This window comes from Geotrypetes seraphini, chromosome 6 (genome assembly GCF_902459505.1).
Source record: "Geotrypetes seraphini chromosome 6, aGeoSer1.1, whole genome shotgun sequence".
NCBI lineage: Eukaryota > Metazoa > Chordata > Amphibia > Gymnophiona > Dermophiidae > Geotrypetes > Geotrypetes seraphini.
Window position 1 is genome coordinate 68,609,276 of NC_047089.1, and position 25,498 is coordinate 68,634,773.

The 25,498-nt window shown below is 41.3% G+C and overlaps 1 protein-coding gene across 4 annotated transcripts in view; it reads right to left on the minus strand.

Annotated features, from left to right (window-relative positions):
• Positions 1-25,498, minus strand: part of DGKH (diacylglycerol kinase eta) — a 445,542-nt gene that overhangs the window by 60,106 nt on the left and 359,938 nt on the right. For all 4 annotated transcript variants that reach the window (XM_033948015.1, XM_033948016.1, XM_033948018.1 and 1 more), the window contains 8 exons: positions 25,108-25,236; positions 16,786-16,920; positions 11,968-12,085; positions 11,455-11,565; positions 10,678-10,774; positions 8,589-8,696; positions 1,250-1,363; positions 796-930 (listed from right to left, as the gene is read on the minus strand). In XM_033948015.1, coding sequence (XP_033803906.1) covers positions 796-930; positions 1,250-1,363; positions 8,589-8,696; positions 10,678-10,774; positions 11,455-11,565; positions 11,968-12,085; positions 16,786-16,920; positions 25,108-25,236 — 947 coding nt within the window. The remainder of the gene's footprint in view (positions 1-795; positions 931-1,249; positions 1,364-8,588; positions 8,697-10,677; positions 10,775-11,454; positions 11,566-11,967; positions 12,086-16,785; positions 16,921-25,107; positions 25,237-25,498) is intronic.

Consider the following 25,498-nt stretch of genomic DNA (forward strand, 5'->3'; position numbering starts at 1 on the left):
AGCATCCTGCCATCTTCAGAGCACAGGAATGTGTTGTGCTTACCTTCTCTCTCGAGGTGGGACAGGATCTAGCATGGGCTAGCTAGAGGAAGGTTTCCAGCCTGAGCAAGTCCTGGTAAAGGGATGGCATGATGTCCCTTTCTGGTAGGCAATTTGTGAGGGAGGATTTCAGAAAGACATAACTTGAAACTATCCTTGATAATTCCAATTTTCTGAAATGACAGAGTTAACCTCTTCTCTGTAGCATATAGACTGGTAGATTAGCTATCTCCTCCAGACTCAGTCAAAATCTCAACCCTGATTTTGGCTGAGTGGCAACGTGTCCTTTACAGCATAAGCGGCTCATAAGTTCTCAAGTCTTGACCTAAAAATTTAGAAGTCTGCCCATGAAAGAATCACTTCTAAGAAGAGGCCTGCTTCCCCTGAAATCCACTCAAAATGTCAAAGATACATGGCTTGAAAGTTCTCTGAAAAAGCTTCAGAGTGTTTCTCTGTGCTGGTATAAGATGAAGCTACATAATTCTTGTGTGTCTCCTAGAATGACACAGTGACAGAATTTGTCCCCATCCCTGTGGATAACCAAGGGAAACCATTCCATGTCATTCTTTAGTGTCCATCTCAACCTCAGTCCTTCTACATCAGCATTCTTCAATGCAAGGCTTGAGGGTCAGTGGTTGTGCCCAATCATACTCTGACTCTTTCCTCTCTCCTTAAAGAATGACTTGGGGATGGTTTCCCACTCCTTCATATCTACACAACTGTTTGTTAAATGAGAAAGAAATCAAAATTACTTACCCTGTCCCGCGTTAGCATTTGAGCTCTGTTTTTATGTACAATTTTAATAACCCCTGGGGGTTGAATCCAAGCCTCTCCATCCACTTGTACTGGAACCCCTTCATCTCCAAGTATGGTGATCTTTACTGACCGACACTGAAAAATATATTGGCATAATAAACATGTCATTCATAGTTTTATATATTCTTGAAGCTGTCCATCTCTGTGTATAGAGGTGCTGGCAATTAAGAACTGTTTATTATAGTCAAATTTATATAAGGTATGAAACTGGACTATTTCATTTAATATTTATTACAGCTTCTTGGCAGCTGAAAAGATAAACAAAGTCAACCTTTTATGAACTAATGTATACCTTTAAAAGAGTTGTTTTCTAATGCAGCAGGTTATTGGTCGAATAATACCATACATCAAGAAATGCAGTATGCTAATTTTCCTCCTTAATAGAAGGCTATACCTGAGCTATCCTATGATGCTGAAGCTTGATAACTCTTGAAACAGCCATCTGCATGCTGCCAAACACTGCCACCACTTCCAAAATCTTGTCATCAAATGAAGGTGCACCAAAGATCTGAGAAGCAAGCAAGCAACAGCAACATAAATAATACAAGCTTTGAATGAGTGATATATATTTTGTACTGGCAGAAACCCAAATCTTTCATGAATTACAAAAGGGGAATTGTTTATTTCAATAATGACCATCTAATGTGGGGATTGTGCATGTCAACCATGATAGGGATTCCTGAATAGTGGGACAGAAAAGGAGGAGTAAGAGTATGAGGAGTAAAGATGGATATAGAGTGGAAGGAGGTATGGCTGCAGCCCAAAGAACCATCCTCTCTGAAGATGTTTAAAACAGGGATAGGCAATTCTGATTCTTGAGTACTACAGGCAGATCAGGCTTTCAGAATATCTAAAAGGATAGATTTGCATGCACAATTATCTCCATTGTGAACATCCTGAAAACCTGACCTACCTGTGGCATTCATGGACTGGAACAGCCTATCCCTGATTTAAACTATCCAGGGATATGTTCCATACTTCCACCTTGAGCCATAGCTACAGTCAAAGCAGTAAGAAGTGCATGGCAAAGGGGAGTGTACGCCCCGATACTTGTTTAGAAAGGAAGCGTGTGTAGAAACCAGGAGATTCAGTTGTGGGGACTGGAAGTGAGTGTTCTGATCAAGTCCTTGAACTAGCAGTGTTCTAAAGCTCTGACAGGGGAGGGGGGAGGAAGGAGCAGGGAGTGAAAGGATAGGATGTGCCATCCTCAGAAAAGGAGTCTCAGGGGAGAAACTGAGAGGTATCTGAAGCATGAAGATGGAGAAGGAAGAAGGAAAAATGAAAGAGATCAATTAGCAAGGTTTTGCCTGGATGTTGTTTGCATATGTGTGGGAGAAAGAGAACATGAATGTAACCTCATGTGTATAAGACAGAAAAATGCGTATATTTCTTTTGAAAATGAGAAGTTGTTCCATACATGTTCATGAGGAAAATTTGACACTTGCTAACACTCTAAGTGAGGTTGTGGTGTACCATAGTTAGATTGAGAGCTCACCAGGACAGATAGGGAAAATGTGTAGAGTACCTCATATTGTATACCGCCCTGAACTTCTCCAAGATAGGGCAGTATATTAAATACCAATAAACATAAACATAACATATTTGAAGCTTATTTTTGTACCTGGGGCAATTGAGGATTAAATGCTGGGATTAATCCTACAACCTCAGGGTGCTGAGGCAACAGTTCTACCACTAGGCCACTCCTCACTGCTGAACCAGCCAGGAGCCATTTCTGGCAAGTTAAATTGCATTGAATATTGACCCCTTTATTTACTTGGATTAAGCTCACACATTTTTCCAGTAGAAGACCCTAGAAGGCTTACAATCTACATTTGTACTTGAAGCAATGGAGGGTTAAGTGACTTGTCCAAGATCACAAGGGGCAGTGGTGGGATTTGAATCAGGCTTCCCTGATTGTCAGCCTAGTGTTCTAACCACTAAGCTACACCTTCATTACCTTCTAATGGTATATAATCTAAAAATCAATTCCAGTGGTGGGGATAAAGGAGTCAAAATAATTAGCTTGTTTTTCACTGAAATACAGATTTGAGTCCAGCATTAGAATTTGAGACCACTTGTTATTTTCCTGACACTGCAATGAAAATTTAACCAGCAAATGAAAACATTTTTTAATCTGTTGAATTGCATTGGGTTTTTTCCCCCTTGGAAAATATTTTTAACCATGCCTTGATTGTATACTGAGGTGCAGGAGATTCAAGTTTGAGTCTCTTAGCATAGGTGTTAAAGGAGGTTGGGTTCATGGTAGAGATAATGTACTCTAGCTCTGGATGGAGAGGAATATTTCTGATTCTACTGTGTGCATTCTTGCTGGTAGCAAGTAAGGAGTTTAGTCGCAAAAGCAATTCCCCCCTTCTACCCCCCCCTGGCTTTGGGCCAAAAGAAGGAACCGAATCCACCAGGAAAAGCAGAATTAAAGAGAAAGATGAAGTGATAAAGTAGGAGGCCAAAAACTTCAAGCCCTTCTTTAGATACGTGAAAGGGAAAAAACCTGCAAAAGAGGCAGTGGGACCCCTGGACGACCAGGGAAGAAAAAGGTACATCAAGGAAGATAAACAAATCGCAGACAAACTAAATTCCTTCTTTGCATCTGTCTTTACGAAGGAAGACACCTCAACAATACCTGAAGCGGAGAAAGTGTTTCCAGGAGAAATAGAGGACAGCCTCACCACAGTTGAAGTGGACTTAGACCAGATATACTATCAGATCGACAAACTTAAAAGTGACAAATCCCCTGGACCGGATGGAATTCACCCGAGAGTCTTAAAGGAATTGAAGGTTGAAATCGGAGAGTTATTGCACAAACTTGCAAACCTGACAATCAGAACTGGACAGATACCGGACGACTGGAGGATAGCGAACGTCACGCCAATTTTCAAAAAAGGATCGAGAGGGGAACCGGGCAACTATAGGCCTGTGAGTCTTACGTCGGTTCCCGGCAAGTTGGTTGAAGCACTGATCAAGGATAGCATAGTCCGGCACTTGGACGCACACGACTTGATGAAACCCAGTCAACATGGATTCAGGAAAGGGAAATCATGTTTGACGAATTTACTCCAATTTTTTGAGACCGTAAACGAGCAAATTGATAGTGGGAAGCCTGTGGACATAATATACTTGGACTTCCAGAAAGCGTTCGACAAAGTTCCACACGAAAGACTTCTTAGGAAACTACAAAGCCATGGCATAGAGGGAGATATACAAAGATGGATAGGCAAATGGCTGGAAAACCGAAAGCAGAGAGTGGGCATAAATGGGAAGTTCTCCGACTGGGAGAAAGTGACTAGTGGTGTACCCCAGGGCTCGGTACTTGGGCCGATCCTTTTTAATATTTATATCAATGACCTGGAGGAAGGAACATCCAGTGAGATCATCAAGTTTGCAGACGATACAAAACTATGCCGGGCAATCAGATCGCAGGAGGATAGAGAGAAACTCCAGAGCGACTTGTGTCGGTTAGAAACATGGGCGGAGAAATGGCAGATGAAGTTCAATGTGGAGAAATGCAAGGTAATGCATTTAGGCAATAAAAATAAGGAATACGAGTATACAATGTCAGGTGCAACTCTGGGGAAGAGTGAACAAGAAAGGGACCTGGGTGTACTGATAGATAGGACCCTGAAGCCGTCGGCACAATGCGCGGCAGCGGCAAAGAAGGCAAATAGAATGTTGGGCATGATAAAGAAAGGAATCTCGAGTAGATCGGAGAAAGTTATAATGCCGCTTTATAGGGCAATGGTCAGACCACACTTGGAATACTGCGTCCAACATTGGTCTCCCTACCTAAAGAAGGATATAAAACTGCTGGAGAGGGTGCAGAGACGAGCAACAAAACTGGTGAAGGGTATGGAGAGACTGGAATATGAGGATAGACTTATAACACTAGGATTGTTCTCCCTTGAGAAAAGGAGAATGCGTGGGGATATGATCGAGACCTTCAAAATACTGAAAGGAATAGACAAAATAGAGCAGAGAAGATTATTTACACTGTCCAATTTGACACGGACTAGAGGACATGGAATGAAGCTAAGGGGGGACAGGTTCAGGACTAATGTCAGGAAGTTCTGCTTCACTCAGAGAGTGGTTGACACCTGGAATGCCCTCCCAGAGGAGATTATTGCGGAATCGACCGTCCTAGGCTTCAAGAGCAAACTAGATGCATATCTCCTTAAGAGAGGCATATAAAGATATGGTGGACTATAAATTACGCCAGGTGTACACCTGGCGGGGCCTCCGCGTGTGCGGATCGCCGGACTTGATGGACCGAAGGTCTGATCCGGAGATGGCAGTTCTTATGTTCTTAAATATATATATAAAAAAATAATTCTGCAAGCTGACTGGCTGAAGTTAACTCTTGCTTTAAATAAGCAAATTAATAAGAATCCAAGAATGTGATATTGTTGATTTTCTTCTGGGTTCCTCTTCTCCCCAGCCATCTGTTCATTAACAGCACCCATCAGCAAAGAATCTTAGTTGTGCCCATAGGGAGAAACTGAGCTGTCTCTCAAATTCTGCACAGTAGGTAATACATTAAAGAGATGCTATAGCTACTTCAAAAAACTGACTGCAGGACCAACCGAAAAAGTCAATAACATTTACAAATTCCTGGAAAACTCTGACACTAGAATTAGAAAAAACAGACAAACAGAATGAAGAGGCAATAAAACATATGATTAAGGTTTCATTTTGTTATCTAGTATTTTATTGCTAGCTATAAAAGTGAAATATTTAATAAAATGCCAAACAAATGCACTGAAAGCATAATCTTGCTTTGCAAATAAAATTAGGTTGATGGAAAAACTAATATGTTGATAGAAAGAACGCTGTGGATTACTGTGATAAATGATCTGTATGGCAGAGAAATGTTAACACTGTGTCCTTGATGACCTCGAAATAGTAAAACATGCACTGCCATATAATGAGCTAAAGAATAATAAGTCAAAGGGAGAATTCTGTATTGTCATTGAATGTATGCAAAATTCCTCGAGCTGCCGTCAATTAGATCTTACTGCCAATAAAGCGAGAAAAATTACATTGTTCTCTATGGTACATCTGTTCCTAATTACATATAAAAAGTGGAAACCCATGGAAATTTATGACATGATAATTTCTTGGTCCTTGTCTAGTCTTAATCCTCTGGCCACAAGCAATTGGGGATGCCCTTGTTTTCATGGCTTTTCTGGTACCATGGATAGATGATTTCACATTGGAGTGTGTGATGATGCAGTGGTTAGAGTTACAGCCTCAGCACCCTGAGATTGTGGATTCAAATCCCTCGCTGCTCTTTGTGACCCTGGGCAAGTCACTTAATCCCCCCCTTTGCCCCAGGTACACTAGATAGAGTTTGAGCCCACCGGGACAGATAGGGAAATATGATAAAGTATCTGAATGTATAACCACTTATGATATAAGTGGTATATAAATACATTTTGATAATACCATGGGCAGAGGATCCTCAAGGCCCATGTCAGATCTTATGGCTCTAGCCAATGATATGTACAGGGAATTCTCTAGTCAGTATTAGGTTTTTTAGGAGGGCATCCCTCAAGCTGAACCTGGTTTTGGTTACTCCTGCCAGTATAGTTGGTTTTGCTACTTTTGGTGCAATTGGCAGATTGTTCAAGGCCTAGAATGGATCTTCTAACTCTATATGCAAATCTCTCTCATGAATATTCATTTGGATATCTGGAAAACCCAAATGGCTGGGGTGCCTCCAAGACCAGGTTTGGGAACCACTGGACTAAGCAATGTCATGCAATCAATCTGAGCTTACATCATCTGTGCCCATCCTTCTCCGTGCGTCCCTGTGAAAGGCAAGGCCTGCAAGTACAGGCTGGTTCAATCTCGCTGTACCGGGCCATGGTGCGCCCTCACCTAGAGTACTGTGTCCAGCACTGGTCGCCGTACATGAAGAAGGACACGGTACTACTCGAAAGGGTCCAGAGAACAGTGACTAAAATGGTTAAGGGGCTTGAGGAGTTGCTGTACAGTGAGAGATTGGATAAACTGGACCTCTTCTCCCTTGAAGAGGAGACTGAGAGGGGACATGATCAAAACATTCAAAATACTGAAGGGAATACACTTAGTAGATAAAGACAGATTGTTCACCCCCTCCAAGATAGGGAGAACGAGAAGGCACTCTCTAAAATTGAAAGGGGATAGATTCCGTACAAACGTAAGGAAGTTCTTCTTCACCCAGAGAGTGGTAGAAAACTGGAACGCTCTTCCGGAATCTGTTATAGGGGAAAACACCCTCCAGGGATTCAAGACAAAGTTGGACAAGTTCCTGCTAAACTGGAACGTACGCAGGTGAGGCTGGACTCATTTAGAGCACTGGTCTTTGACTTGGGGCCGCCGCATGAGCGGACTGCTGAGCACAATGGACCACTGGTCTGACCCAGCAGCGGCAATACTTATGTTCTCCAAATTCCCTCAGTTTTTCTTTTTTTTTTTTTTTTAATTGCTCCTGTAGTTGGAGCAGGGCAGCTTGACAGATGGAAAATCAAAACTCTACACCTGGAGGTGAGGGAGAAATTAAAGGTTTACACTGAGGAGTAGAAAAGAATTGGAAGTCTGAGCTGAGGAGGTAAAAGGATAAAAAATATGTGTACAAAAAAAGAGTGACAGCAACAGGAGAAATTAGGGGTGTATGCAGGAAATCTGAAAGCAAAGATCCACAGAAAGGGGTGAATATAATGTGATAAAGAGGTCTGGAGGGACAGAAATTTTGCTCACCTTAGATGTTTACTGCTCTAGATCTACGTACAGTAGGTTTGTGTGTAAATTTAGGCCTGGTAATGGCTGTTCTGGAACCTGTGTATGTCAAATGCCTAGCAGCTTCTAGTTGCTACTCCTTGGGTTTTGGCCAGGTACTGGGCTTGATGGACCATTGATCTGACCCAGTAAGGCTGTTCTTATGTAAATACTTCTTTATTTTAAACTTATTTAAAGTTTTTAATCAATGGTAATTATTCAGTACAACTTGTCTGTTATTTTACAAGACAGATCTCAAATATGCCAACAAGTCAATAGAAGTTCCCAAGCATCACATCTGTACAAAAGAGGCTAGCTTCCTTCGTAGCAAGGGTGAGAGACACCCCTTCCTCGCTCTCATCTAAACCCTCTCCCCGCTCCTTCCCTGATTCCCCCCTGCCATGCGCACGCACCCCCTTCCCTTCCCCGTATCTCTAGTTGTTCACCACCATGAGCAACAAGAACTTCAATGTGCTCCTCACGACCCTGTCGGCTCTCCCTCTGACATCACTTCCTATGCGTGGCATCCAGAAGTGACGTCAGCGAGAGATACAACACTGTTGTGAGGAGCACGTTGAAGTTGCTGCTCATAATGGTGAACAACTTGAGGTACAGGGAAGGGAAGGGGGGGGCATGTACATGGCGAGGGGAGGAGTGGGAAGAGGCAGGGGCAGAGAGGAAGGGTGCCGCACCCCCCCACACACCAACATGGCACCCAGGGCGGACCACCCCCCTTACTATGCAACTGGCTTCCTTTCAGTACATAGGTTAAAAAACTGAACTATTGAGAAATATAGAGACTAACTGAAAATAGAATTGCCGACAATGGCGAGCTGGCAGTCATCAGGTATATATGCTCAGGTGGTTGTAAAAACTAATAGAAATAAGAACAGTTGGAAGGTAAAAGTCACCTTTTATTTTTTTTGTTAGAAAAATTCCTATTTCCTTACAGCCATACTCACATCATCTTCTTTGGTTCCACCCCAGAAATTGGTGCCTCCTGCGTAGCTTGGAATGTTTAAGACAGCTATGCCTTGAAGACTGGGGAGAGGAATGTACTGCCCATCACACTGTAACCCATATAAATGAAAGGGAACGTCAAAAATATAGATAACTGAGACAGAGAGAAAATTAGAACATTAAAAAAAACCAACCTATTAAAGATAAATATGCATACCACCTGAACAACTATGGGCCTTTTTACAAAGCAGCGCTAACAGCTGTCGCAAGGCAACAACCCTGAAGCCCTTTAAATCTCTATGGGCTTCGGGGTCATTACCGCATTACAGCCGCTAGTGCGGCTTTGTAAAACAGGCCCTATGCTTTCAGGCCACCAGTATGCACAATCAGACCAGTTCGTTTGCAGACGTTAGATAGTTCTAAATCTAATAGATGCTGGCACTGCTTTCTTGAAATAGGGACACTGGGTCATTTGTTGTTCTATTCTCCTTTGATACTCAATTTTTGGAAATAGCTATGGGGACATATTAATAACATACTGGAATCATCAATTCCATTAACCTATGATGTAGTAATCTGGGGGACATTGTTGCATACTAAACCCCCACTGGATTGGTATAAAAGCAGGCTTTTCATTATTATGACCAGGATTGCCATGCAAATGGCTACTCAGAATTGGAAAAGCTGTGATCGGCTTAATTTTTCCTTTTGGTGGGTGAATTTATGCTTATGTTATAAATATGAGAAAATGAACTCAGATATGTTGGGACATAATAATTTATTCAGATTAATTTGGGGTCCATTAACGACTTTTGTTACTTTGGTATAGTTGTCTCTTACCTTTAATTTCCTGATGTTTCACTCACACATCCAGGGAAGTGGGGTGGGTGAGAGGGGGGATATCTCTTTTGTTTGATTCCTTGATTGGATGTAAAAGTAGGGAACTATAGTTGGCAGGAGGGCTTGGGCTCCCTCTTGCCCCGATTGAGTCGGGGAGGTCTCCGGGGCAGGAGGGCTTGGGTTCCCACCTGCCCCGATTGAGTCAGGGGGGAGGGGGGATGATGGATCATGGCAGAAGAGATTGGCTATCTCTCCTGCAGCAATGGTTACGGTGGGGGGTGGGTAGGTTGCTGGGCCGCTGAGCTGATCACAGCAGCCACAATTAGCTCAGCTGCCCTTTTTCGGCACTTATACCTGTTGTGACTTGGTCTAAGTCAAAACATATAAGTGCCGACTAGGCAACCTGCCTAAACTTTTGGTTTTACCTGCTGTATGCCTATGTCTAGGTCGGCCCACTTCCCGCCCACCTCCCGCCCTTTCCCCTCCTCTAAAAACGCCTCTTTTCGCTCTGTGCATTTAGAGGTAGGGGAAAGGCCTAAGCTGGTTTTAGAAACATCTAAAACCTGCTTTGGTTATGGGTACTTGGACGATCAGGTTTTTTGATCGTCCAAGTACCCATTTAGGCCACTTTTTAGATGTGTTTTTTTCTTTGATTATGAGCCCCATAGACTGAAAACCTACACAGTTCCAAATTCATAAAAGTACATTTTTATTATGAGGTTTTTTTTTGGTGGAATGTTGCAATCCAGAGACTAGCAATTCCTGATATTTATGGCACCACACAACATACCAGAGGTGTAGTGCAGGCATTATTCTCTCTGTTGTCCATATGGATCTCTCATTTTGTCTCCCATCCAACTGATGGCAATGGCAGTATCTTGAAACAAGACGTGAATTGAGGTACACTTAAGACACTGCATGCGCATTGGCTCTGGGGGTGGGGCATGTGAGTTTATGCTGGCTTAGACCTGAACTTAATTCCTGTTTTAGATACTGTCGCCAATGCCATGAGGTAATCAAGAGAGAGAGGTTGAAAGCTTGTAGGTTGTAGAGGGAAGCATGCCTGAAGTAGCTGTCAGAATTCAGGTACAGAATTCACCTGCCTGAAGAAAGATAATTATGATAGGTGGACAGGGAAAACTCTCCTTCCAGTTATTAACAACTTTTTTTGTGTTCTCAACCATAAAAGGCAGTCAACTTTTGTTCCTGGTCAGTCCATTCTGTAGATGCATAAGCAAAACTTAATATTACCTCAAGCTGAACTTTTTGTTCTAAGTTTTTGTAGGTTCTTTGTAGCAATTCTTTGGTACCAAGCACTCCATACCACATCATATTCTTGGTTCGGCTTCTGAAAATAAATGAATGAATATTTACACAGGAAAAAAAAAACACACAATTCACTAGCCACAGAAATGGGCTTTGACCAAAATGCATACTCAACATGTGGGTAAAGTACATAGAGAAAAATTCTATAACAGAGTACTGTTAGATGCCTACTTTGCTTTTTTTTAATATATATAATTTATATTCTGCACATCCTACAATTCTATGTGGATTACAAATTATTCAGGTACTCAAGCATTTTTCCCTAACTGTCAAGGTGAGCTCCCACTCTATCTAACGTAATGGGGATTACATGACTTTTGCCCAGGGTCACAAGGAGCAGTGCAGAATTTGAACCCACAACCTCAGGGTACCGAGGCTGTAGCTCTAACACTGCACCACACACTTTAAATGTTTTAAATGGAATATGGATAATAATTAGCAAAAATATTTTTAAAGTTTGACAAATAAACTAGCAAATATTTTTTTTGCACAGAATTCCACCAGGAGTAAATGCTGGGTAAGTCACTTAACCCTTCATTGCCCCAAGTACAAAATTTAGATAGTGAGCTCACTATGGACAGAGAAGGTACCTAAGTATAATATGTAAACTGCTTTGCTTGATCCACAGAAAGGTAGTGTAATAAGAATTGAATGAATAAAATATAAATTTCTCAGTATTTTCCCTGAATATGTGGTTTATACCTGCATTTCTCAGGATGTTCCTCACGTTTATTATTGAACTCCAAAGAAATCTTTGCATCTAATCCTATTCCAAAGTAGTTATTCATGACACATTTTTCTGAATAACCTTCTCTGTTTGAAGACAAAAGTTCAAAAGCACAATATTACTTTAAAGACAACAGCATATGTCCGATTTAAATATTTCCATTAGTACAAGTATGTGAAATATATACTGTATTTTGGCCCTTCTTAACTCAAACAATTGAGAAGTAAAGCCATTGTCGGGCAGACTTCTATCTACAGTCTGTGCATTGATCATGGATGAACAGATGGGCCAATGCCGAGCAGATTTCTATAGTATGTGCCCTGAAAATGGCAAGAACAAATCAAATATACATATATAGTATCACATCACACTTGATGAGTTTATGTTGTTGGACTAACTGGATGGGACATACAGTTCTTTTATCTGTCGACATCTAAAATGTTAATGAGACAGAATGTATTTGGAAAGATGTGAAAGAGTCCTCTTACAGTGCATCTGGATCTGGATCGATGAATGGTGTAGCACCAAAGGGATCAATGTTTGCCAGCAACATTTTGCTGATAATAGAACTCCCTGCTATTGAGGCAGCCAGTCCTGCTCTAAGACCTAATGGGGAAAGAAAGAGACTACATTAACTACATATTGTCAAGTCACGCATGCCAGATTAAAAAACAATTGGAGGGGCTCTGTGAGGCAGTAGAAGTGTGAAAAATTCCACATATGCCTATAGAGCGAGGTTACTCACTGGTAGCAGGCATTCTCCGAGGACAGAGATTACCACAAATGGGTGACATCACTAACTGGAACCGCAGCATTGATGCTATCCAGTGTTTCTCAAAAAAGAAACTTTTGAAAGTGACATACCACACATATGCTGACCACCCAATCAACTCGTGTGGGATTCTCAGTTGGATAAAAACACATAGAGGATACAACTCCTAGGGGAGGTGGGAAGGATGTGATAATCTATGTCCTGCTGTCCTCAAGGAACATCTGCTATAGGTGAATAATTTCTCTGACTCCAAGGACAAGCAGGGCAAATACATTACCATGAATAGGAAGCCCAATCTACCATGCTCATTGAAAACAACAAAAGCTCAATGAATAGTGATTTGCAAGGGCAAAGCCAACGAGAACCATAATACTAACTTCTTCTATGACTCTGTCTCAGCCAATAAAATGCAACAAGATCACGGTTCCCTGGTCCTGTTTGAGTTTCACACCGTCTTCCCTATCAGAGGGATACACATACAAAAGGCCCTTCCACAATCTAGGAAGAAGGCATCTAATACTAGCTTGTGTGCAATCTGAGTCTGGAGCAATACTGAAAGACTTTGTTGTTGAAATGAATTGCAAAGAGATCTATTGAGGCAATTCCCCTCTCTTGGAAGATCTCATGGGCCATGTCTATACTGATAACTACTCATGCGGTTGCATCATTCTGCTCAGTCTGTCCACCAAGTATGTGGCTATGAGTATCATGCCATGGCTAGTGGCCCATTGTCACAACCTGACTGCTTTCTGAAATAAGGGGTACAATTCTGTACCTACCCCAAATACTTGTTGAGATAGTACAGTGCAACCTGATTGACTGTTTGAATGAGAATAATATGATTCAACGGCCAATTTCTGAAAACCCTTAGAACTTTCCGAGACTGATGCACAGCTGAGTTGCCTAAGCAGACTAGTAACCTTGTTTGTGAACCTCATCTACAGTACATTAAACAGGTTGGATGCATTTGTGGTCAGAATATTCTGTGGAGGAGGAATTTGAAATGACAATCTCCAAGTCAAATTGTCCACCAAAGAAGGGACTACCATAACTCTGAGGGTGACCAAGATGACATCCTTCAGATTCCCTATGGCCTGACACCACTGGGAAGCAAGTGTCCACTGGGCACCTCATAAATGGAGGCAGCCATGGGTGTGACCATTCTATTCGATCAAAGGCCTTCTCAGCATCCAATGATACCGAGAAGGCTGGAATATTTAAGGATTTTGCCAAATTAATCAAATGGAATGCTAACCTTGTGTTGTTAGTAAACTGTCTATGAGCAATAAAACCCGTTTGATGCATTCCTATGATGCGAGGGAGAGCTTTTGCTAGTCTCAAAGCCAAAAGATTAGTTAATATTTTCCCATCAACATTAATTAAGGAAATTGGTCTGAAGTTTGGTTTTGGAAGCACTATTGTGAGGGCCTCTGCCATTTTTACCAGTCATCTGACCTTTTGCCAACTGTGATTGGAACAACTGAAAAAGATAAGGAAATATTATTGACAGAAATGTTTTAAAGAACTCTACAGTATATCCATCGTTACCTGGAGATGAACCTGCTTTAAGAGATTTCAATGCTGACTGGAGTTCAGATATTGAAATTGGCATATCAAGAGATTTTTTAATATGATCTGGTAATTTAGGACCATTACTGGAATGCAAGAATTTTCTTACATTAGTTGTCTCCTTTGAATTCATATCAGAAGAATATAAATTATTGTAATATTTTAGAAATTGGGCAAGGATATCAGGTTATTGAATATAAACATTGCCAAATTCATCTTTGATTGCAGATATCTTATCTCTGCATTTTTTAACTTTAAGATAATTAACCAGCAATCTTCCTGCTTTGTTAGAACAACCATAATAAACCGCTTGTGGAATGAAAAGATTTTTCTGGGCCAGTTGACTACTAATGGCACTATATTTGTATTTAACTACCATCAGAGCATTCAAGGTTCCTTGATGCCATTGAGTGATCAATTGAGACTCCAAAGCAGGAATATTATCCTCTAATTTAGAAAACTCCATTCTTAACAATTTATGTACATGAGCAGAATAACCTATGATATTACCTTGTAAAATTGCCTTGAAGGCATCCCATAAAGTCTCCGAAGAGGCTTTTTCTGAGGAATTGTACTGAAAAAATTCAGATGTTTGTTGTCTTATTTCTTCAAGAAAATTTGAGTCAGCAAGCAGCTTATTATTAAATTTCAAAATATACTTTTGGGAAGGTTCTGTATCTATTCGGATATCCAACCACATGATCCGTTAGAATGATCCGTTAGAATAATCAGATCAATGCCTGTCTTTATAGTCTGTTGGATTAACTGGTTAGATATTAGAAAATAATTGATTCTTGAAAATAAATGATGTATTTAGGAGCAAAAAGTAAACTCTCTGGCACTAGGATTAAGAATCCGCCATATATCTTTTAAAACGCAAATTTTCATGAAATGATCCACACCTAAAGACTTAATTTTTTTTGTTTGTCTAGCCATGGGTCTATTACTGCATTAAAGTCTCCTGCAATAATTAAATTAGTTAAAGCCTTCGAAACAATAATTTGTTGCAAATTTTTTTAAAAACTAGCCTGATTAGTATTAGGCGCATAAAGATTAAAAAGCATCAGAGTAACATCTCCAGAAGTCATGTTGATATATAACCATCTTCCTAATGGGTCCGAATAGAAAGTATCAAATTTAATGTTTTATTAATAAGATAATGTTTTATTAATAAGAATTGCCACACCAGCTTTTTTCTACACTGCTGGCACAAAAAAACAATGTCTAATCGAATCCCCTTGCAGCTTGGCTGGTTCAATAGCAGATAAATGTGCCTCTTGTAAAAAATATATATATATATATGTGTTCTGCCTCTTTAAGAAATTAAGTATTTTTTTCCCTTTTTATAGGGTCTTTTAAACCGTTAACATTTAGGGCACCTTTTACTAAGCTGCGATAGCGGGCTTAGCGCATGTTGAATTGCCATGCACACTAGACCCTAAAGCCAGCATTGAGCGTTAGTTCTAGCCACACAACTGTAATTAGACTCGCTAAAGAGTTAGAAGATGCAAATAACAGGAGTAGGAGGAACAATATCTGCCTTCTGGGACTGCCAGAAGGAGTTGAGGGATCTAATCCAGTAAACTTTCTGGAGGAATTTCTACCTAAACTGCTTTCCCTTAAATTCAAGCAGCTGTTAGAGATAGAAGATCAGGCTTAGATCGTTTTGCCCCTCCTGCAGCTGCAAACACTGAATCCAGTCTTGTTTGTCTGGTAGTTGTCATCTTTAAGTTTTAAATATGCTCCTTTAGCTAGTTAGCTAGTTGAAAGAGAAAACTTCTAAAAACAATGCTGATAAATACTTTTAAAGTGCTGTGAGGGAGAGAGCCAGCGATCACACGTCTTTTCTACAGTGCATTCAAGCTCCATCCCAAATGGATACTGTTATAGCTTCCTTAGGAGGGGAGTCATAATCAAGGACATCCAACATTTCAGCCCTGGTCTTGTCCTTAACCTCCAACTTAAATGGAACAGCTTCCACCTTTTCACTCAAAAACCTAACAAAAGAGAATTCCTCTGGGGGAAATTTCCTTCTTTCTAGTGGTGGAGAGTGGTTTAAAGGTGGGTTAAGGGATCTCTCCTCTGAGAAGTCTTCTGGCTCAATCTCAGAGCCCCAAGAGTGGTCTGCCTCTGCAAAATATTCCTGGAATCTGAGTCTGCACCTTCTTTGTTCTATTGCATGTCCAATGTTGAGGGTAGTGGAGATCTCCTTGATTCTTTTCCACATTTATAAACAGTTTACTGTGAGAGAGCTTTTGATCAGGAACAAGGCACAGGAAGCATCAATTGTGAGCATCAGTCATAAGCATTGTCTTCCTGCACCTGACACACTTTTTGAAACCACTGGAAGGTTTCTGTGACATTGGAAAAATTGCAATGTCAATTTCCAATTGACATTGGAAAAAGGTGCAATTAAACAGCCCTTCTCTTTCTTTTTGTTGTTTTTGGCATGATCAAGAGCTCAGGCTTCAGTAGGTTGTGAGCTGCTTAGAAGAAATTAAACTTAAGAAGAGTCACAAAATCTAAAATACTAAGAGGGAAGAGGAAAAAATAAATAATAGAAGGGTCCCATGCAAAACACTAATCTGTAAAGCACAAAGGCAAGAGAAAAAAGTCCCTTCAGAAAATCACACAGCAAGACGGAAACAGACACATCCAATCAGCTCCAAGGAAACTAAAGAACTGAGGGTCACAAACTAGTTAGTCAGGCAGAAGGCAACCACACATGTGCTGTACAGCACTGCCAAATGCTTCTTTTATGAGGAATGCTGGGTAGTGTCCACACTGGCCTCCATTGCTGACATCACCCATTTGTGGTTATCTATCCGTCCTGCTTGTCCTTGAAAAAAAGCTTTTCCCAGATGTTTCAGAACACTGAAAAATGCTGTATGATGGTGGCATGAGATGATTTTACTCACATACCTTTGCCATCCTGTTTGTCTTAGGAGAAAAACACTTTTCCTACCTGGGCAGATTATTCTGGTGTTCAGTACCGGGAGGTTTTCCTTGCTGGCAAGTGCGGATGGGGCAGAAAACGAGCTGGTTTGAGAATAAGTGCCCCGACTTGCACGTCTATCTGGGGATCTTGGTGCAGCTTTAACTATTTGAAAAGAAGCACGAAAGCATAATCATAATGTTATAAAAGCCTGCATTTTAATTCATGGTGTCATAAATCTTACATGTGTCAACATCCTAGAAGTGAACAATATTGTACTTAAATAATCTTATTAAAATAAGAGAATTTGTATTACTTATCAAATTACTAATATTATAAAACTTTACTTTCAGAGACAGAAAATGTTACAAATTCAGCTTACGGAAACAGTTACCCCCTCACTCCTGCCTCGGTTGCCACTGCCTGTCCCGGACCCCCACCACCACCCCCTGTGCCTTGGCAGGAGGGATGCACAATGAGGTTAGAGAATCACCCAGCGATGAAAGAGAATTGCCTGGAGTGCTCATTTAAATATTAATGAGCCCATATTACTACTATTTTAATAGTAATGACCTCGTCATACCACATTTACATGGCAAAGTCGGAGTCTACTAGAAAGCTCGGAAAAGATAACGGTGAGTCATTCTGATAATCAGACGTTAAACTAAACTGGCTGGTTGTAAACTGCTTAGATTTTAACTTTGGTTTTATATTTGCGGTATATTAAATAAATTGAACTTGAACTTGAACATAGTCTTTTTCATCCCATTTCCCCTTCCAACACAATGGCTTCTGCACTTTTCTCCCTCCTGATACTGACTTTCCCCAATCTCCCCCATCACCCCAAATCAATGAACTCTGTAACACCACATCACTCACTCTGTGAACCCACTACTTTGCCCTCCCTTTTGTCTACCACCCTCTTCTCTGCCCTAAAACTTCAACACTTCCTCCCTCTCAATCAGCCATCCCCATTCTACCTGCAAGCATTTCGCCTGCAATGCAGCAAGCCCTCCCTTGCTTCACATTCTGTCACCCTTCACATTCTATCATATCTTCTTGCTCCTTCTTTTGCTCTCTGTTGTGGAATCAACCCCAACCCTGGCCCTCCTAACCAACTCCTACCCTATTCATGTGGATCATACTGCAATGCCACTAATCTTATTTCTGTCCCCTTCCTTCCCCCCTCTTCCCTGCCCTTCTCATGTGAACATAAAAATAGCCTTACTGGGTCAGACCAATGGTCCATCTAGCCCAGTAGCCCGTTCTTACAGTGGCCAATCCAGGTTCTAAGTATCTGGCCAAAACCCAAGGAGTAGTAACATTCCATGCTACCGATCCAGGGCAAGAAGTGGCTTCCCCCATGTCTGTCTCAACAACAGACTATGGACTTTTCCTCCAGGAAATTGTCCAAACCCTTCTCAAAACCAGCTATGCTATTCACTCTTACCACAACCTCTGGCAATGCATTCCAGAGCATAACTATTCTCTGAGTAAAAAAATATTTCCTCCTATTGGTTTAACAAACCTTTTAAAAATAATTTCTAGCATCTTGTTTGCTTTTTTGGCCGCCACCATACATTGGGCGGAAGGTTTCATCATATTGTCTACAATGTCACCCAGATCCTTTTCTTGGGCGCTAACCCCCCAAGGTGGACCGGGTAATCAGCAATGGAAACTTCTCCAAACCCATCAGGCGTGCCTCAAGGCTCCCCCCTATCACCCACTCTTTTTAATATCTATATCGCCTCCCTGGGTCACCTACTACAAAAACTAAATTTAATACACTACATTTACGCGGACGACATATCCATCCTTATACCCTTAAACGACATCACAAAAGACATTGTAGATAACCTCTCAAACACAATGACCGAAATTGATAAATGGACCACTAATTTCAAACTAAAACTAAACGCAGAAAAAACAAAAGTCTTCCTGGCTAGTCCTAATGACACTATTACGAGAACATCGCTAAAAATAAACAACCACGAATACCCAATTTCCAAAAACATAAAAATACTGGGTATCACTCTTGACACTCACCTAACTATGACTGACCACACAAATTCACTAGTGAAAAAATGCTTTTACACACTATGGAAACTAAGAACCATAAAAAAATACTTCGACCTTACATCATTCAGGTTGCTGGTACAGGCACTGACCCTATCCCTCCTTGACTACTGCAATATCATCTACCTGGGCATCCCACAAAAGACAATAAAAAAACTGAGATTAATACAAAACACCGCCGTCCGCCTAATTTTCGGACTAAGAAAAAATGACCAAATCAGCCCCTACTATAAAAAGCTGCATTGGCTTCCAATAGAAGCGAGAATTCTTTTCAAATTTGCTTGCACCTGTTTCAAGCAAGCCTGGGGACTAGCACCATCATACCTACAAACTCACTTCAGCCTACACAACCCCACTAGAACGACCAGAAACAAAAACATCTTTGCTTACCCAAAGACTACAGGCTGCAGATACAAATCCTTCTTGGACAGAACCTTTAAGTTCCAAGCGAACAGACAGCAAATCTGGCTGAAAAACCACATAAACGAACCCAATACGACTTATAATGCATTCCGCAAATCGATCAAAACCGCCCTATTCGCAAAATTCATTGACTAAAACAGTCCCTGCCCCACTAGGACTCCCCTCCCCAACAAACGCCTTTCTCTCTCTCAAGAAGCCCCTCTTTTCTGGTATCCTCTACCCTTAGAACTCCAACTTATGGATGTCCTAAATCTCTCAGATATTCTTTGCCCATAGATCTCCAATTTAACACGTAAGTTTCCCATTTAGACTATCGTACTGCATTAAGACTCCTTGTACGGTATTATATTTAGACTTATTATATGTTATTGTATTTAGACTCACTGTATTATATTCTATTGTATTTAGACTGTATTATATGTTATTGTATTTAGACTCACTGTATTGTATTGTAAGTGGATCTATGATATCGTATTGTATTAAGATTTTTGCTATTTGCTGAATGTCCAGCCTTCTTATAATGTAAACCGCCTAGAAGTCGCCTGACTATGGCGGTATAGAAAAATAAAGTTATTATTATTATTATTATTATTAGCATCCGGTAACTGTGATTTGGGTTATTCTTTCCAATGTGCATCACTTTGCATTTGTCCACATTAAATTTCATCTGCCACTTGGACGCCCAGTCTTCCAATTTCCTAAGGCCTGCCTGCAATTTTTCGTAATCCACATGCGCTTTAACAACTTTGAACAGTTTAGTGTCATCTGTAAATTTAATCACCTCAATCATTGTTCCCCAATTTCCAGGCCATTTTTAAATAAGTTAAATAGCAATGGTCCCAGTACAGATTCCTGCGGCACTGTTTACTCTCTTCCATTGAGCAAAATGGCTCATTTATCCCTACCCTCTATTTTGTATCTGAAAACCAATTCCTAATCCACAACTGAACTTTGCGACCTATCCCATAACTTTTTAATTTTCTCAGGAGCAACCCATGAGGAAATTTGTCAAAAGCTTTTTGAAAATCTAGATACACTACATCAACTGGCTCACCTTTATCCACATGTTAATTCACAGCTTCAAAGAAGTCAAGCAAATTGGTGAGGCAAGATCTCCCTCTGCTAAACCTATGTTAACTATGTTAACTCTGTCTCATTAAATCATGTTTGTCTGTGTTCCACAATTTTATTTTTTATAATTGTTTCCACCATTTTGCTCAGCATTGAAGTCAGGCTTACAAGTCTATAATTTCCCGCATCTCCCCTGGAACCTTTTAAAAAATAGGCGTAACATTGACCACCCTCCAATCTTCAGATACTACAGACTATTTTAGTGACAGGTTACAGATCACTAACAGCAGGTCAGCAATTTCATGTTTGAGTTATTTTAGTACCATGGGAAGTATACCATCCAGTCCAGGTGATTTATCACTTTTTAACTTGTCAATTTGGCTTAGTACATCATCCAGATTCACCAAGATTTTTCAGTTCCTCTGCATCATCACCCTTGAAAATCATTTCCAGTTCAGGTAGATCTCTTACATCTTCTTGTGTGGTGGACATCTGGAATGCGCTTCCAGAGAACGTAATAGGGCAGAGTACGGTACTGGGGTTCAAGAAAGGATTGGACAATTTCCTGCTGGAAAAGGGGATAGAAGGGTATAGATAGAAGATTACTGTGCAGGTCCTGGACCTGTTGGGTCGCCACGTGAGCGGGCTGCTGGGCACGATGGACCTCAGGTCTGACCCAGCGGAGGCATTGCTTATGTTCCACAAAGACAGAAGCAAAGAATTCATTCAGTCTTTCCACTATGGCCTTTTGTTCCTTGATCATCCAACGGTCCCACGGATTTCCTCAAAGGTTTTCTGATGTACCTAAAAAAAATTGTTTTGAGTTTTTGCCTCTTTTGCAAGTTTCTTTTCATATTCTTTTTTAGCTTTCTTTATCAATGCTTTGCATCTAACTTGTCAGTGTTTTTGTCTCTTCTTGCTACACCTTGGGCTTTGGCCAGGTACTAGTGACCTGGATTGGCCACCATGAGAACGGGCTACTGGGCTTGATGGACCCAGTAAGGCTATTATGTTCTTATTTTCTTCCTTTGGATCCTTTTTCCTTGTTTACAGAATATTTTGGCTCTAATAGCCTCTTTCACTTCACCTTCTAATCATGCCGGCTCTCGTTTCCTCATCTTTCCACCTTTGCTGATATTTATTTATTTATTTTTAAAATTCCTATAAAATTCCTAGGCGGTTTATAATGTATCCACATACATAATAGCTAAAACAATACAAAAGAAGGACAAATCATCCAAAATTTAAATGTGCAGTGATTCAATGACCAGGACGAGCTGGAATGCCCACTCTGTCTCCAATAAGCTTGTCTATGTCCATGACCTTTTCATCTCTCAATCTTTCCATTTGCTCACACTGATGAGAACCTGGATCTGCCTGGATGACTCTACTTCAGCTGCCACCCTGTTTCATAGAGGCTACCTGCTCTCTCATATGCCTCACCCAGCTGGTCATGGAGGTGATGTAGGCTACTGCTCTTACCCTCTTGCAGATTTCAACCCCTTCTTCTATCTCAGTCCCACCACTTCTCTTCCTTTGAAGGCCACTCTAACCATCTTTTTGCTCCTCTATCCCTCCATGTAGAAGTCCATTTACTGACCCCCTGATAAATCCTTCTCCATTCCTCACTGACTTTGACTCCTGGTTGTCCCTCTTTCTTGAACATTCATCTCCCTTCCTCATTCTTGGTAATTTCAACATTAATGCTAACAACCCCTCTGACTCTTATGCTTCTAGGTTCCTAGCCCTAACATCCTCATTTGATCTTCAGCTGTGCTCTACCACGCCTACATACCAGAATGAACACTGCCTTGATCTTGTCTTCTTCTACAACTGCTCTATCACAAATTTCTCCGTGGCAGTCCTTCCCCTCTCTGACCATCATCTGATAACTTTCATAATCCTTCATCTTCCCCCCCAGCCCCAGCTGATCTCCACCTGTACAGTTAGGAATCTTCAGGCCATCGACCCCAGCATTTTCTCCAATGCTGTTTCACCCCTCCTCTCTACCAGTGGTGTACCTAGCATATGTGACACCCGGGGCCCATCACTTTTTGGCACCCCCTCCCCCCATCTGTACGAAAAACATGATTTTTAGTAACTATCCACATGTCACACATGAGTACCTAGGAAAAGGTAGCATCTTACATATTGCAGTGAGCAGTACATCAATACACCCATTGTAAAACTAAACAAGCCAGACCAGTACAGATCAATCCTACACCGTCAATCCTAACAGAAAACCATGTCTTTCGAACACACAGAAAACACCTTCGCCTAGTATGGAATATGTCATCACAAACTAACCCCTCCCCCTTTTACAAAACTGTAGTGTGGATTTTAGCCATGGTGGTAACAGCTCTGATGCTCATAGAATTCTGAGCATCAGAGCTGCTACCACCACGGCTGGTGCTAAAAAATGATCCACAGTTTTGTAAAAGTGGGGATAAAATAGAAATACATAGACAAAGGTTAAATTGAACCAGCAAGAAGCTGGACTCTGCATACAATGCAACACCACAGAAACAGTGACACGTCTCCTAAAGCAATAAATAAATAGAATTTTTTTTTCTACCTTTGTCTTCTCTGATTTCTGCTTTCCTCATCTTCTTGTTACTCTCTTCCTTCCATCCACTGTCTGCCATCTCTCTGCCTCCTATATGGCATCTTCTCTCCTTCGATGTCCCTTCCAGAAACTGTATGCCTCCCCCTTCCATCTCTCCTTTCACCCCCATTGGTCTGGCATCTCTCTCCTCTCCTTACCTCTCCCACACCTCTCTTCTGCAATCCCTTTCTTCCCTCATTTTCCTTTTCAATTTATTTTCTGCATCCATCTAGATTACGTTCTTACTGCACGCTCATCAATTTCCTTTTTTACTGTCTACCTACAGCTCGCCACCTCTTTCCCTCAGCCCCTCCAGTATTTCCCTAACTCAATCCTTTTTCCCCATCATGTGCCCTCCTTTTATTTATCCCCTCCTTCTATCATCTGCCCTCTTCTCTCTCCCCACTTCCATCATCTGCCCCTTCTCTCTCTTTCCCCCCTCCTTCCATCATCTGCCCTCCTCTTTCCCCACTTCCATCATCTGCCCCTTCTGCCCACTTCCATCATCTGTCCCTTCTGCCCACTTCCATCATCTGCCCCCTTTCGCTCCCTACAACCCAATTCCATGCAGTATCATTTCCCCTTATGTCTCTTTCCCTGCAATTCCATCAGCATCTGCCCCTTTCTCTCCCTCCACCACGCATCCATACCACCCTAACCCCCCTTTGTCACCCTTTAGCATGATTCCCTACCACCCTGACCCCCCTTTGTCACCCTTTAGCATGATTCCCTACCACCCTGACCCCCCTTTGTCACCCTTTAGCATGATTCCCTACCACCCTGACCCCCCTTTGTCACCCTTTAGCATGATTCCCTACCACCCTGACCCCCCTTTGTCACCCTTTAGCATGATTCCCTACCATCCTGACCCCCCTTTGTCACCCTTTAGCATGATTCCCTACCACCCTGACCCCCCTTTGTCACCTTTCAGCATGATTCCCTACCACCCTGACCCCCCTTTGTCACCCTTTAGCATGATTCCCTACCACCCTGATCTCCTTTCTTTCTGCATCCCAAAGGTCCCGCGATGACTGCCTCTGCTCGGATGGAAGAGGTAAGTGACGTCGGAGGGGGCTGGGCCGGCAGACGCAATTAGTTGCGGCAAGATCCCGCGATGACTGCGGCTGTTGGTCCCCCCCCCCCCCCCCGACGTCACTTACCTCTTCCCAGTCATCGCGGGACCTTCTTCACTTCAGCGCAGCTGCCGACTTTGCTCTAAGTACGGCAGCCGCGCTGAAGTACCGATTGAAGCAGCGCGGGAGATTCCGGATCCGGCCGGCTGTGCACCCCCTTGGAGCGTGTACCCGGTGCGGACCCTCCCACCCACCCCCCTTGATACGCTACTGCTCTCTACCACTATGTAACACCACCTTGAAATTTTAAAAAACAAGCAAATGGATGAACTGCGTACTGCGAGCAGTTCTGGATATATTAAGAGTATTTTACTATGAAAAATATCAATATACGATTCAACTATTTTGTAAGACTCATCTGTTGTAAACAATCCCAAGAAAAAGTAGCCCCCAATTATTCACAATTTAGCAACTTTGATCTGAGCTGAGGAGACAAAACTCCAAGGCTTGACTAACTTCTGAGCACAGTAAAGGAAGTAAGGCAACTGGTGCCCATAGTATTTCTATTTATTTATTTTAAAAAAATTAGTAAACCGTTTAAAATCTAGGTGGTGGACACAAGGAACATATATAATATTAAAAGAAGCAGTTCACAAGGATAAACAATAACTAATCCTAAAAATACTAAAATAACATATTACTCTAGACATCTTCAGTATCTCTCAATTCTAAAGAACATAACAAAACGGATAAAGCAATGGCCTCCTTTAAGCATCACATGAAGACATCTACAAATAATTGTGTGTGAATCTTGAACCACATGCAATTTCCACACAATCACAAAGCCCCTGGAAGAGAATTTCAAAGTTTTACTTCAACAATAGAAAAAATTTTCACATAAAGAATTCTATCTTCCTTGACATTAATCAACTGTATCCCACCCTCAGATCTCAATTTACGGGGTGGTTGGTAGATTTCCCAAAGATTAAGGAAACATTCTGGTGCAGATGAGACAACAGCTTGAGAGACCCTCAAATGTAGCTATGGCAAGATGGAAAGATACTTTATTTATAAGAAGTATTAAACAACAAAAGTGTTATTCACCTGATAAAGACTCTGGTTCCTTTGTGTCATCTTCTTTTTCATCTTCTTTAGATTCATCTTCTTCTTTAGTATACTCTATAGATGACTGGATCACTTGTTCTTGAGTATGGGCATTCTGTTCATCCACAACTTCAAAGCAAAATAGCATAGTTAAAAACATTAATGGAATTTGTAGGAGCTGTATTTTATAAATACAATATATGCATACAGTTACAAAATTAAGTACTCAGAACCAAGCCCAGAATCGCAAAGATCCTCATGCACACATTTACACCTGCTGCGGTAGAGGTTTCTACTTTGGGCTGGCAAGGTAAATGCTCCAATGCTCATGAGGATTAAAAAAAAATAAGAATCTTCTCTCAAATTCAGTAGGGATCCAGTAAAAAAAAAT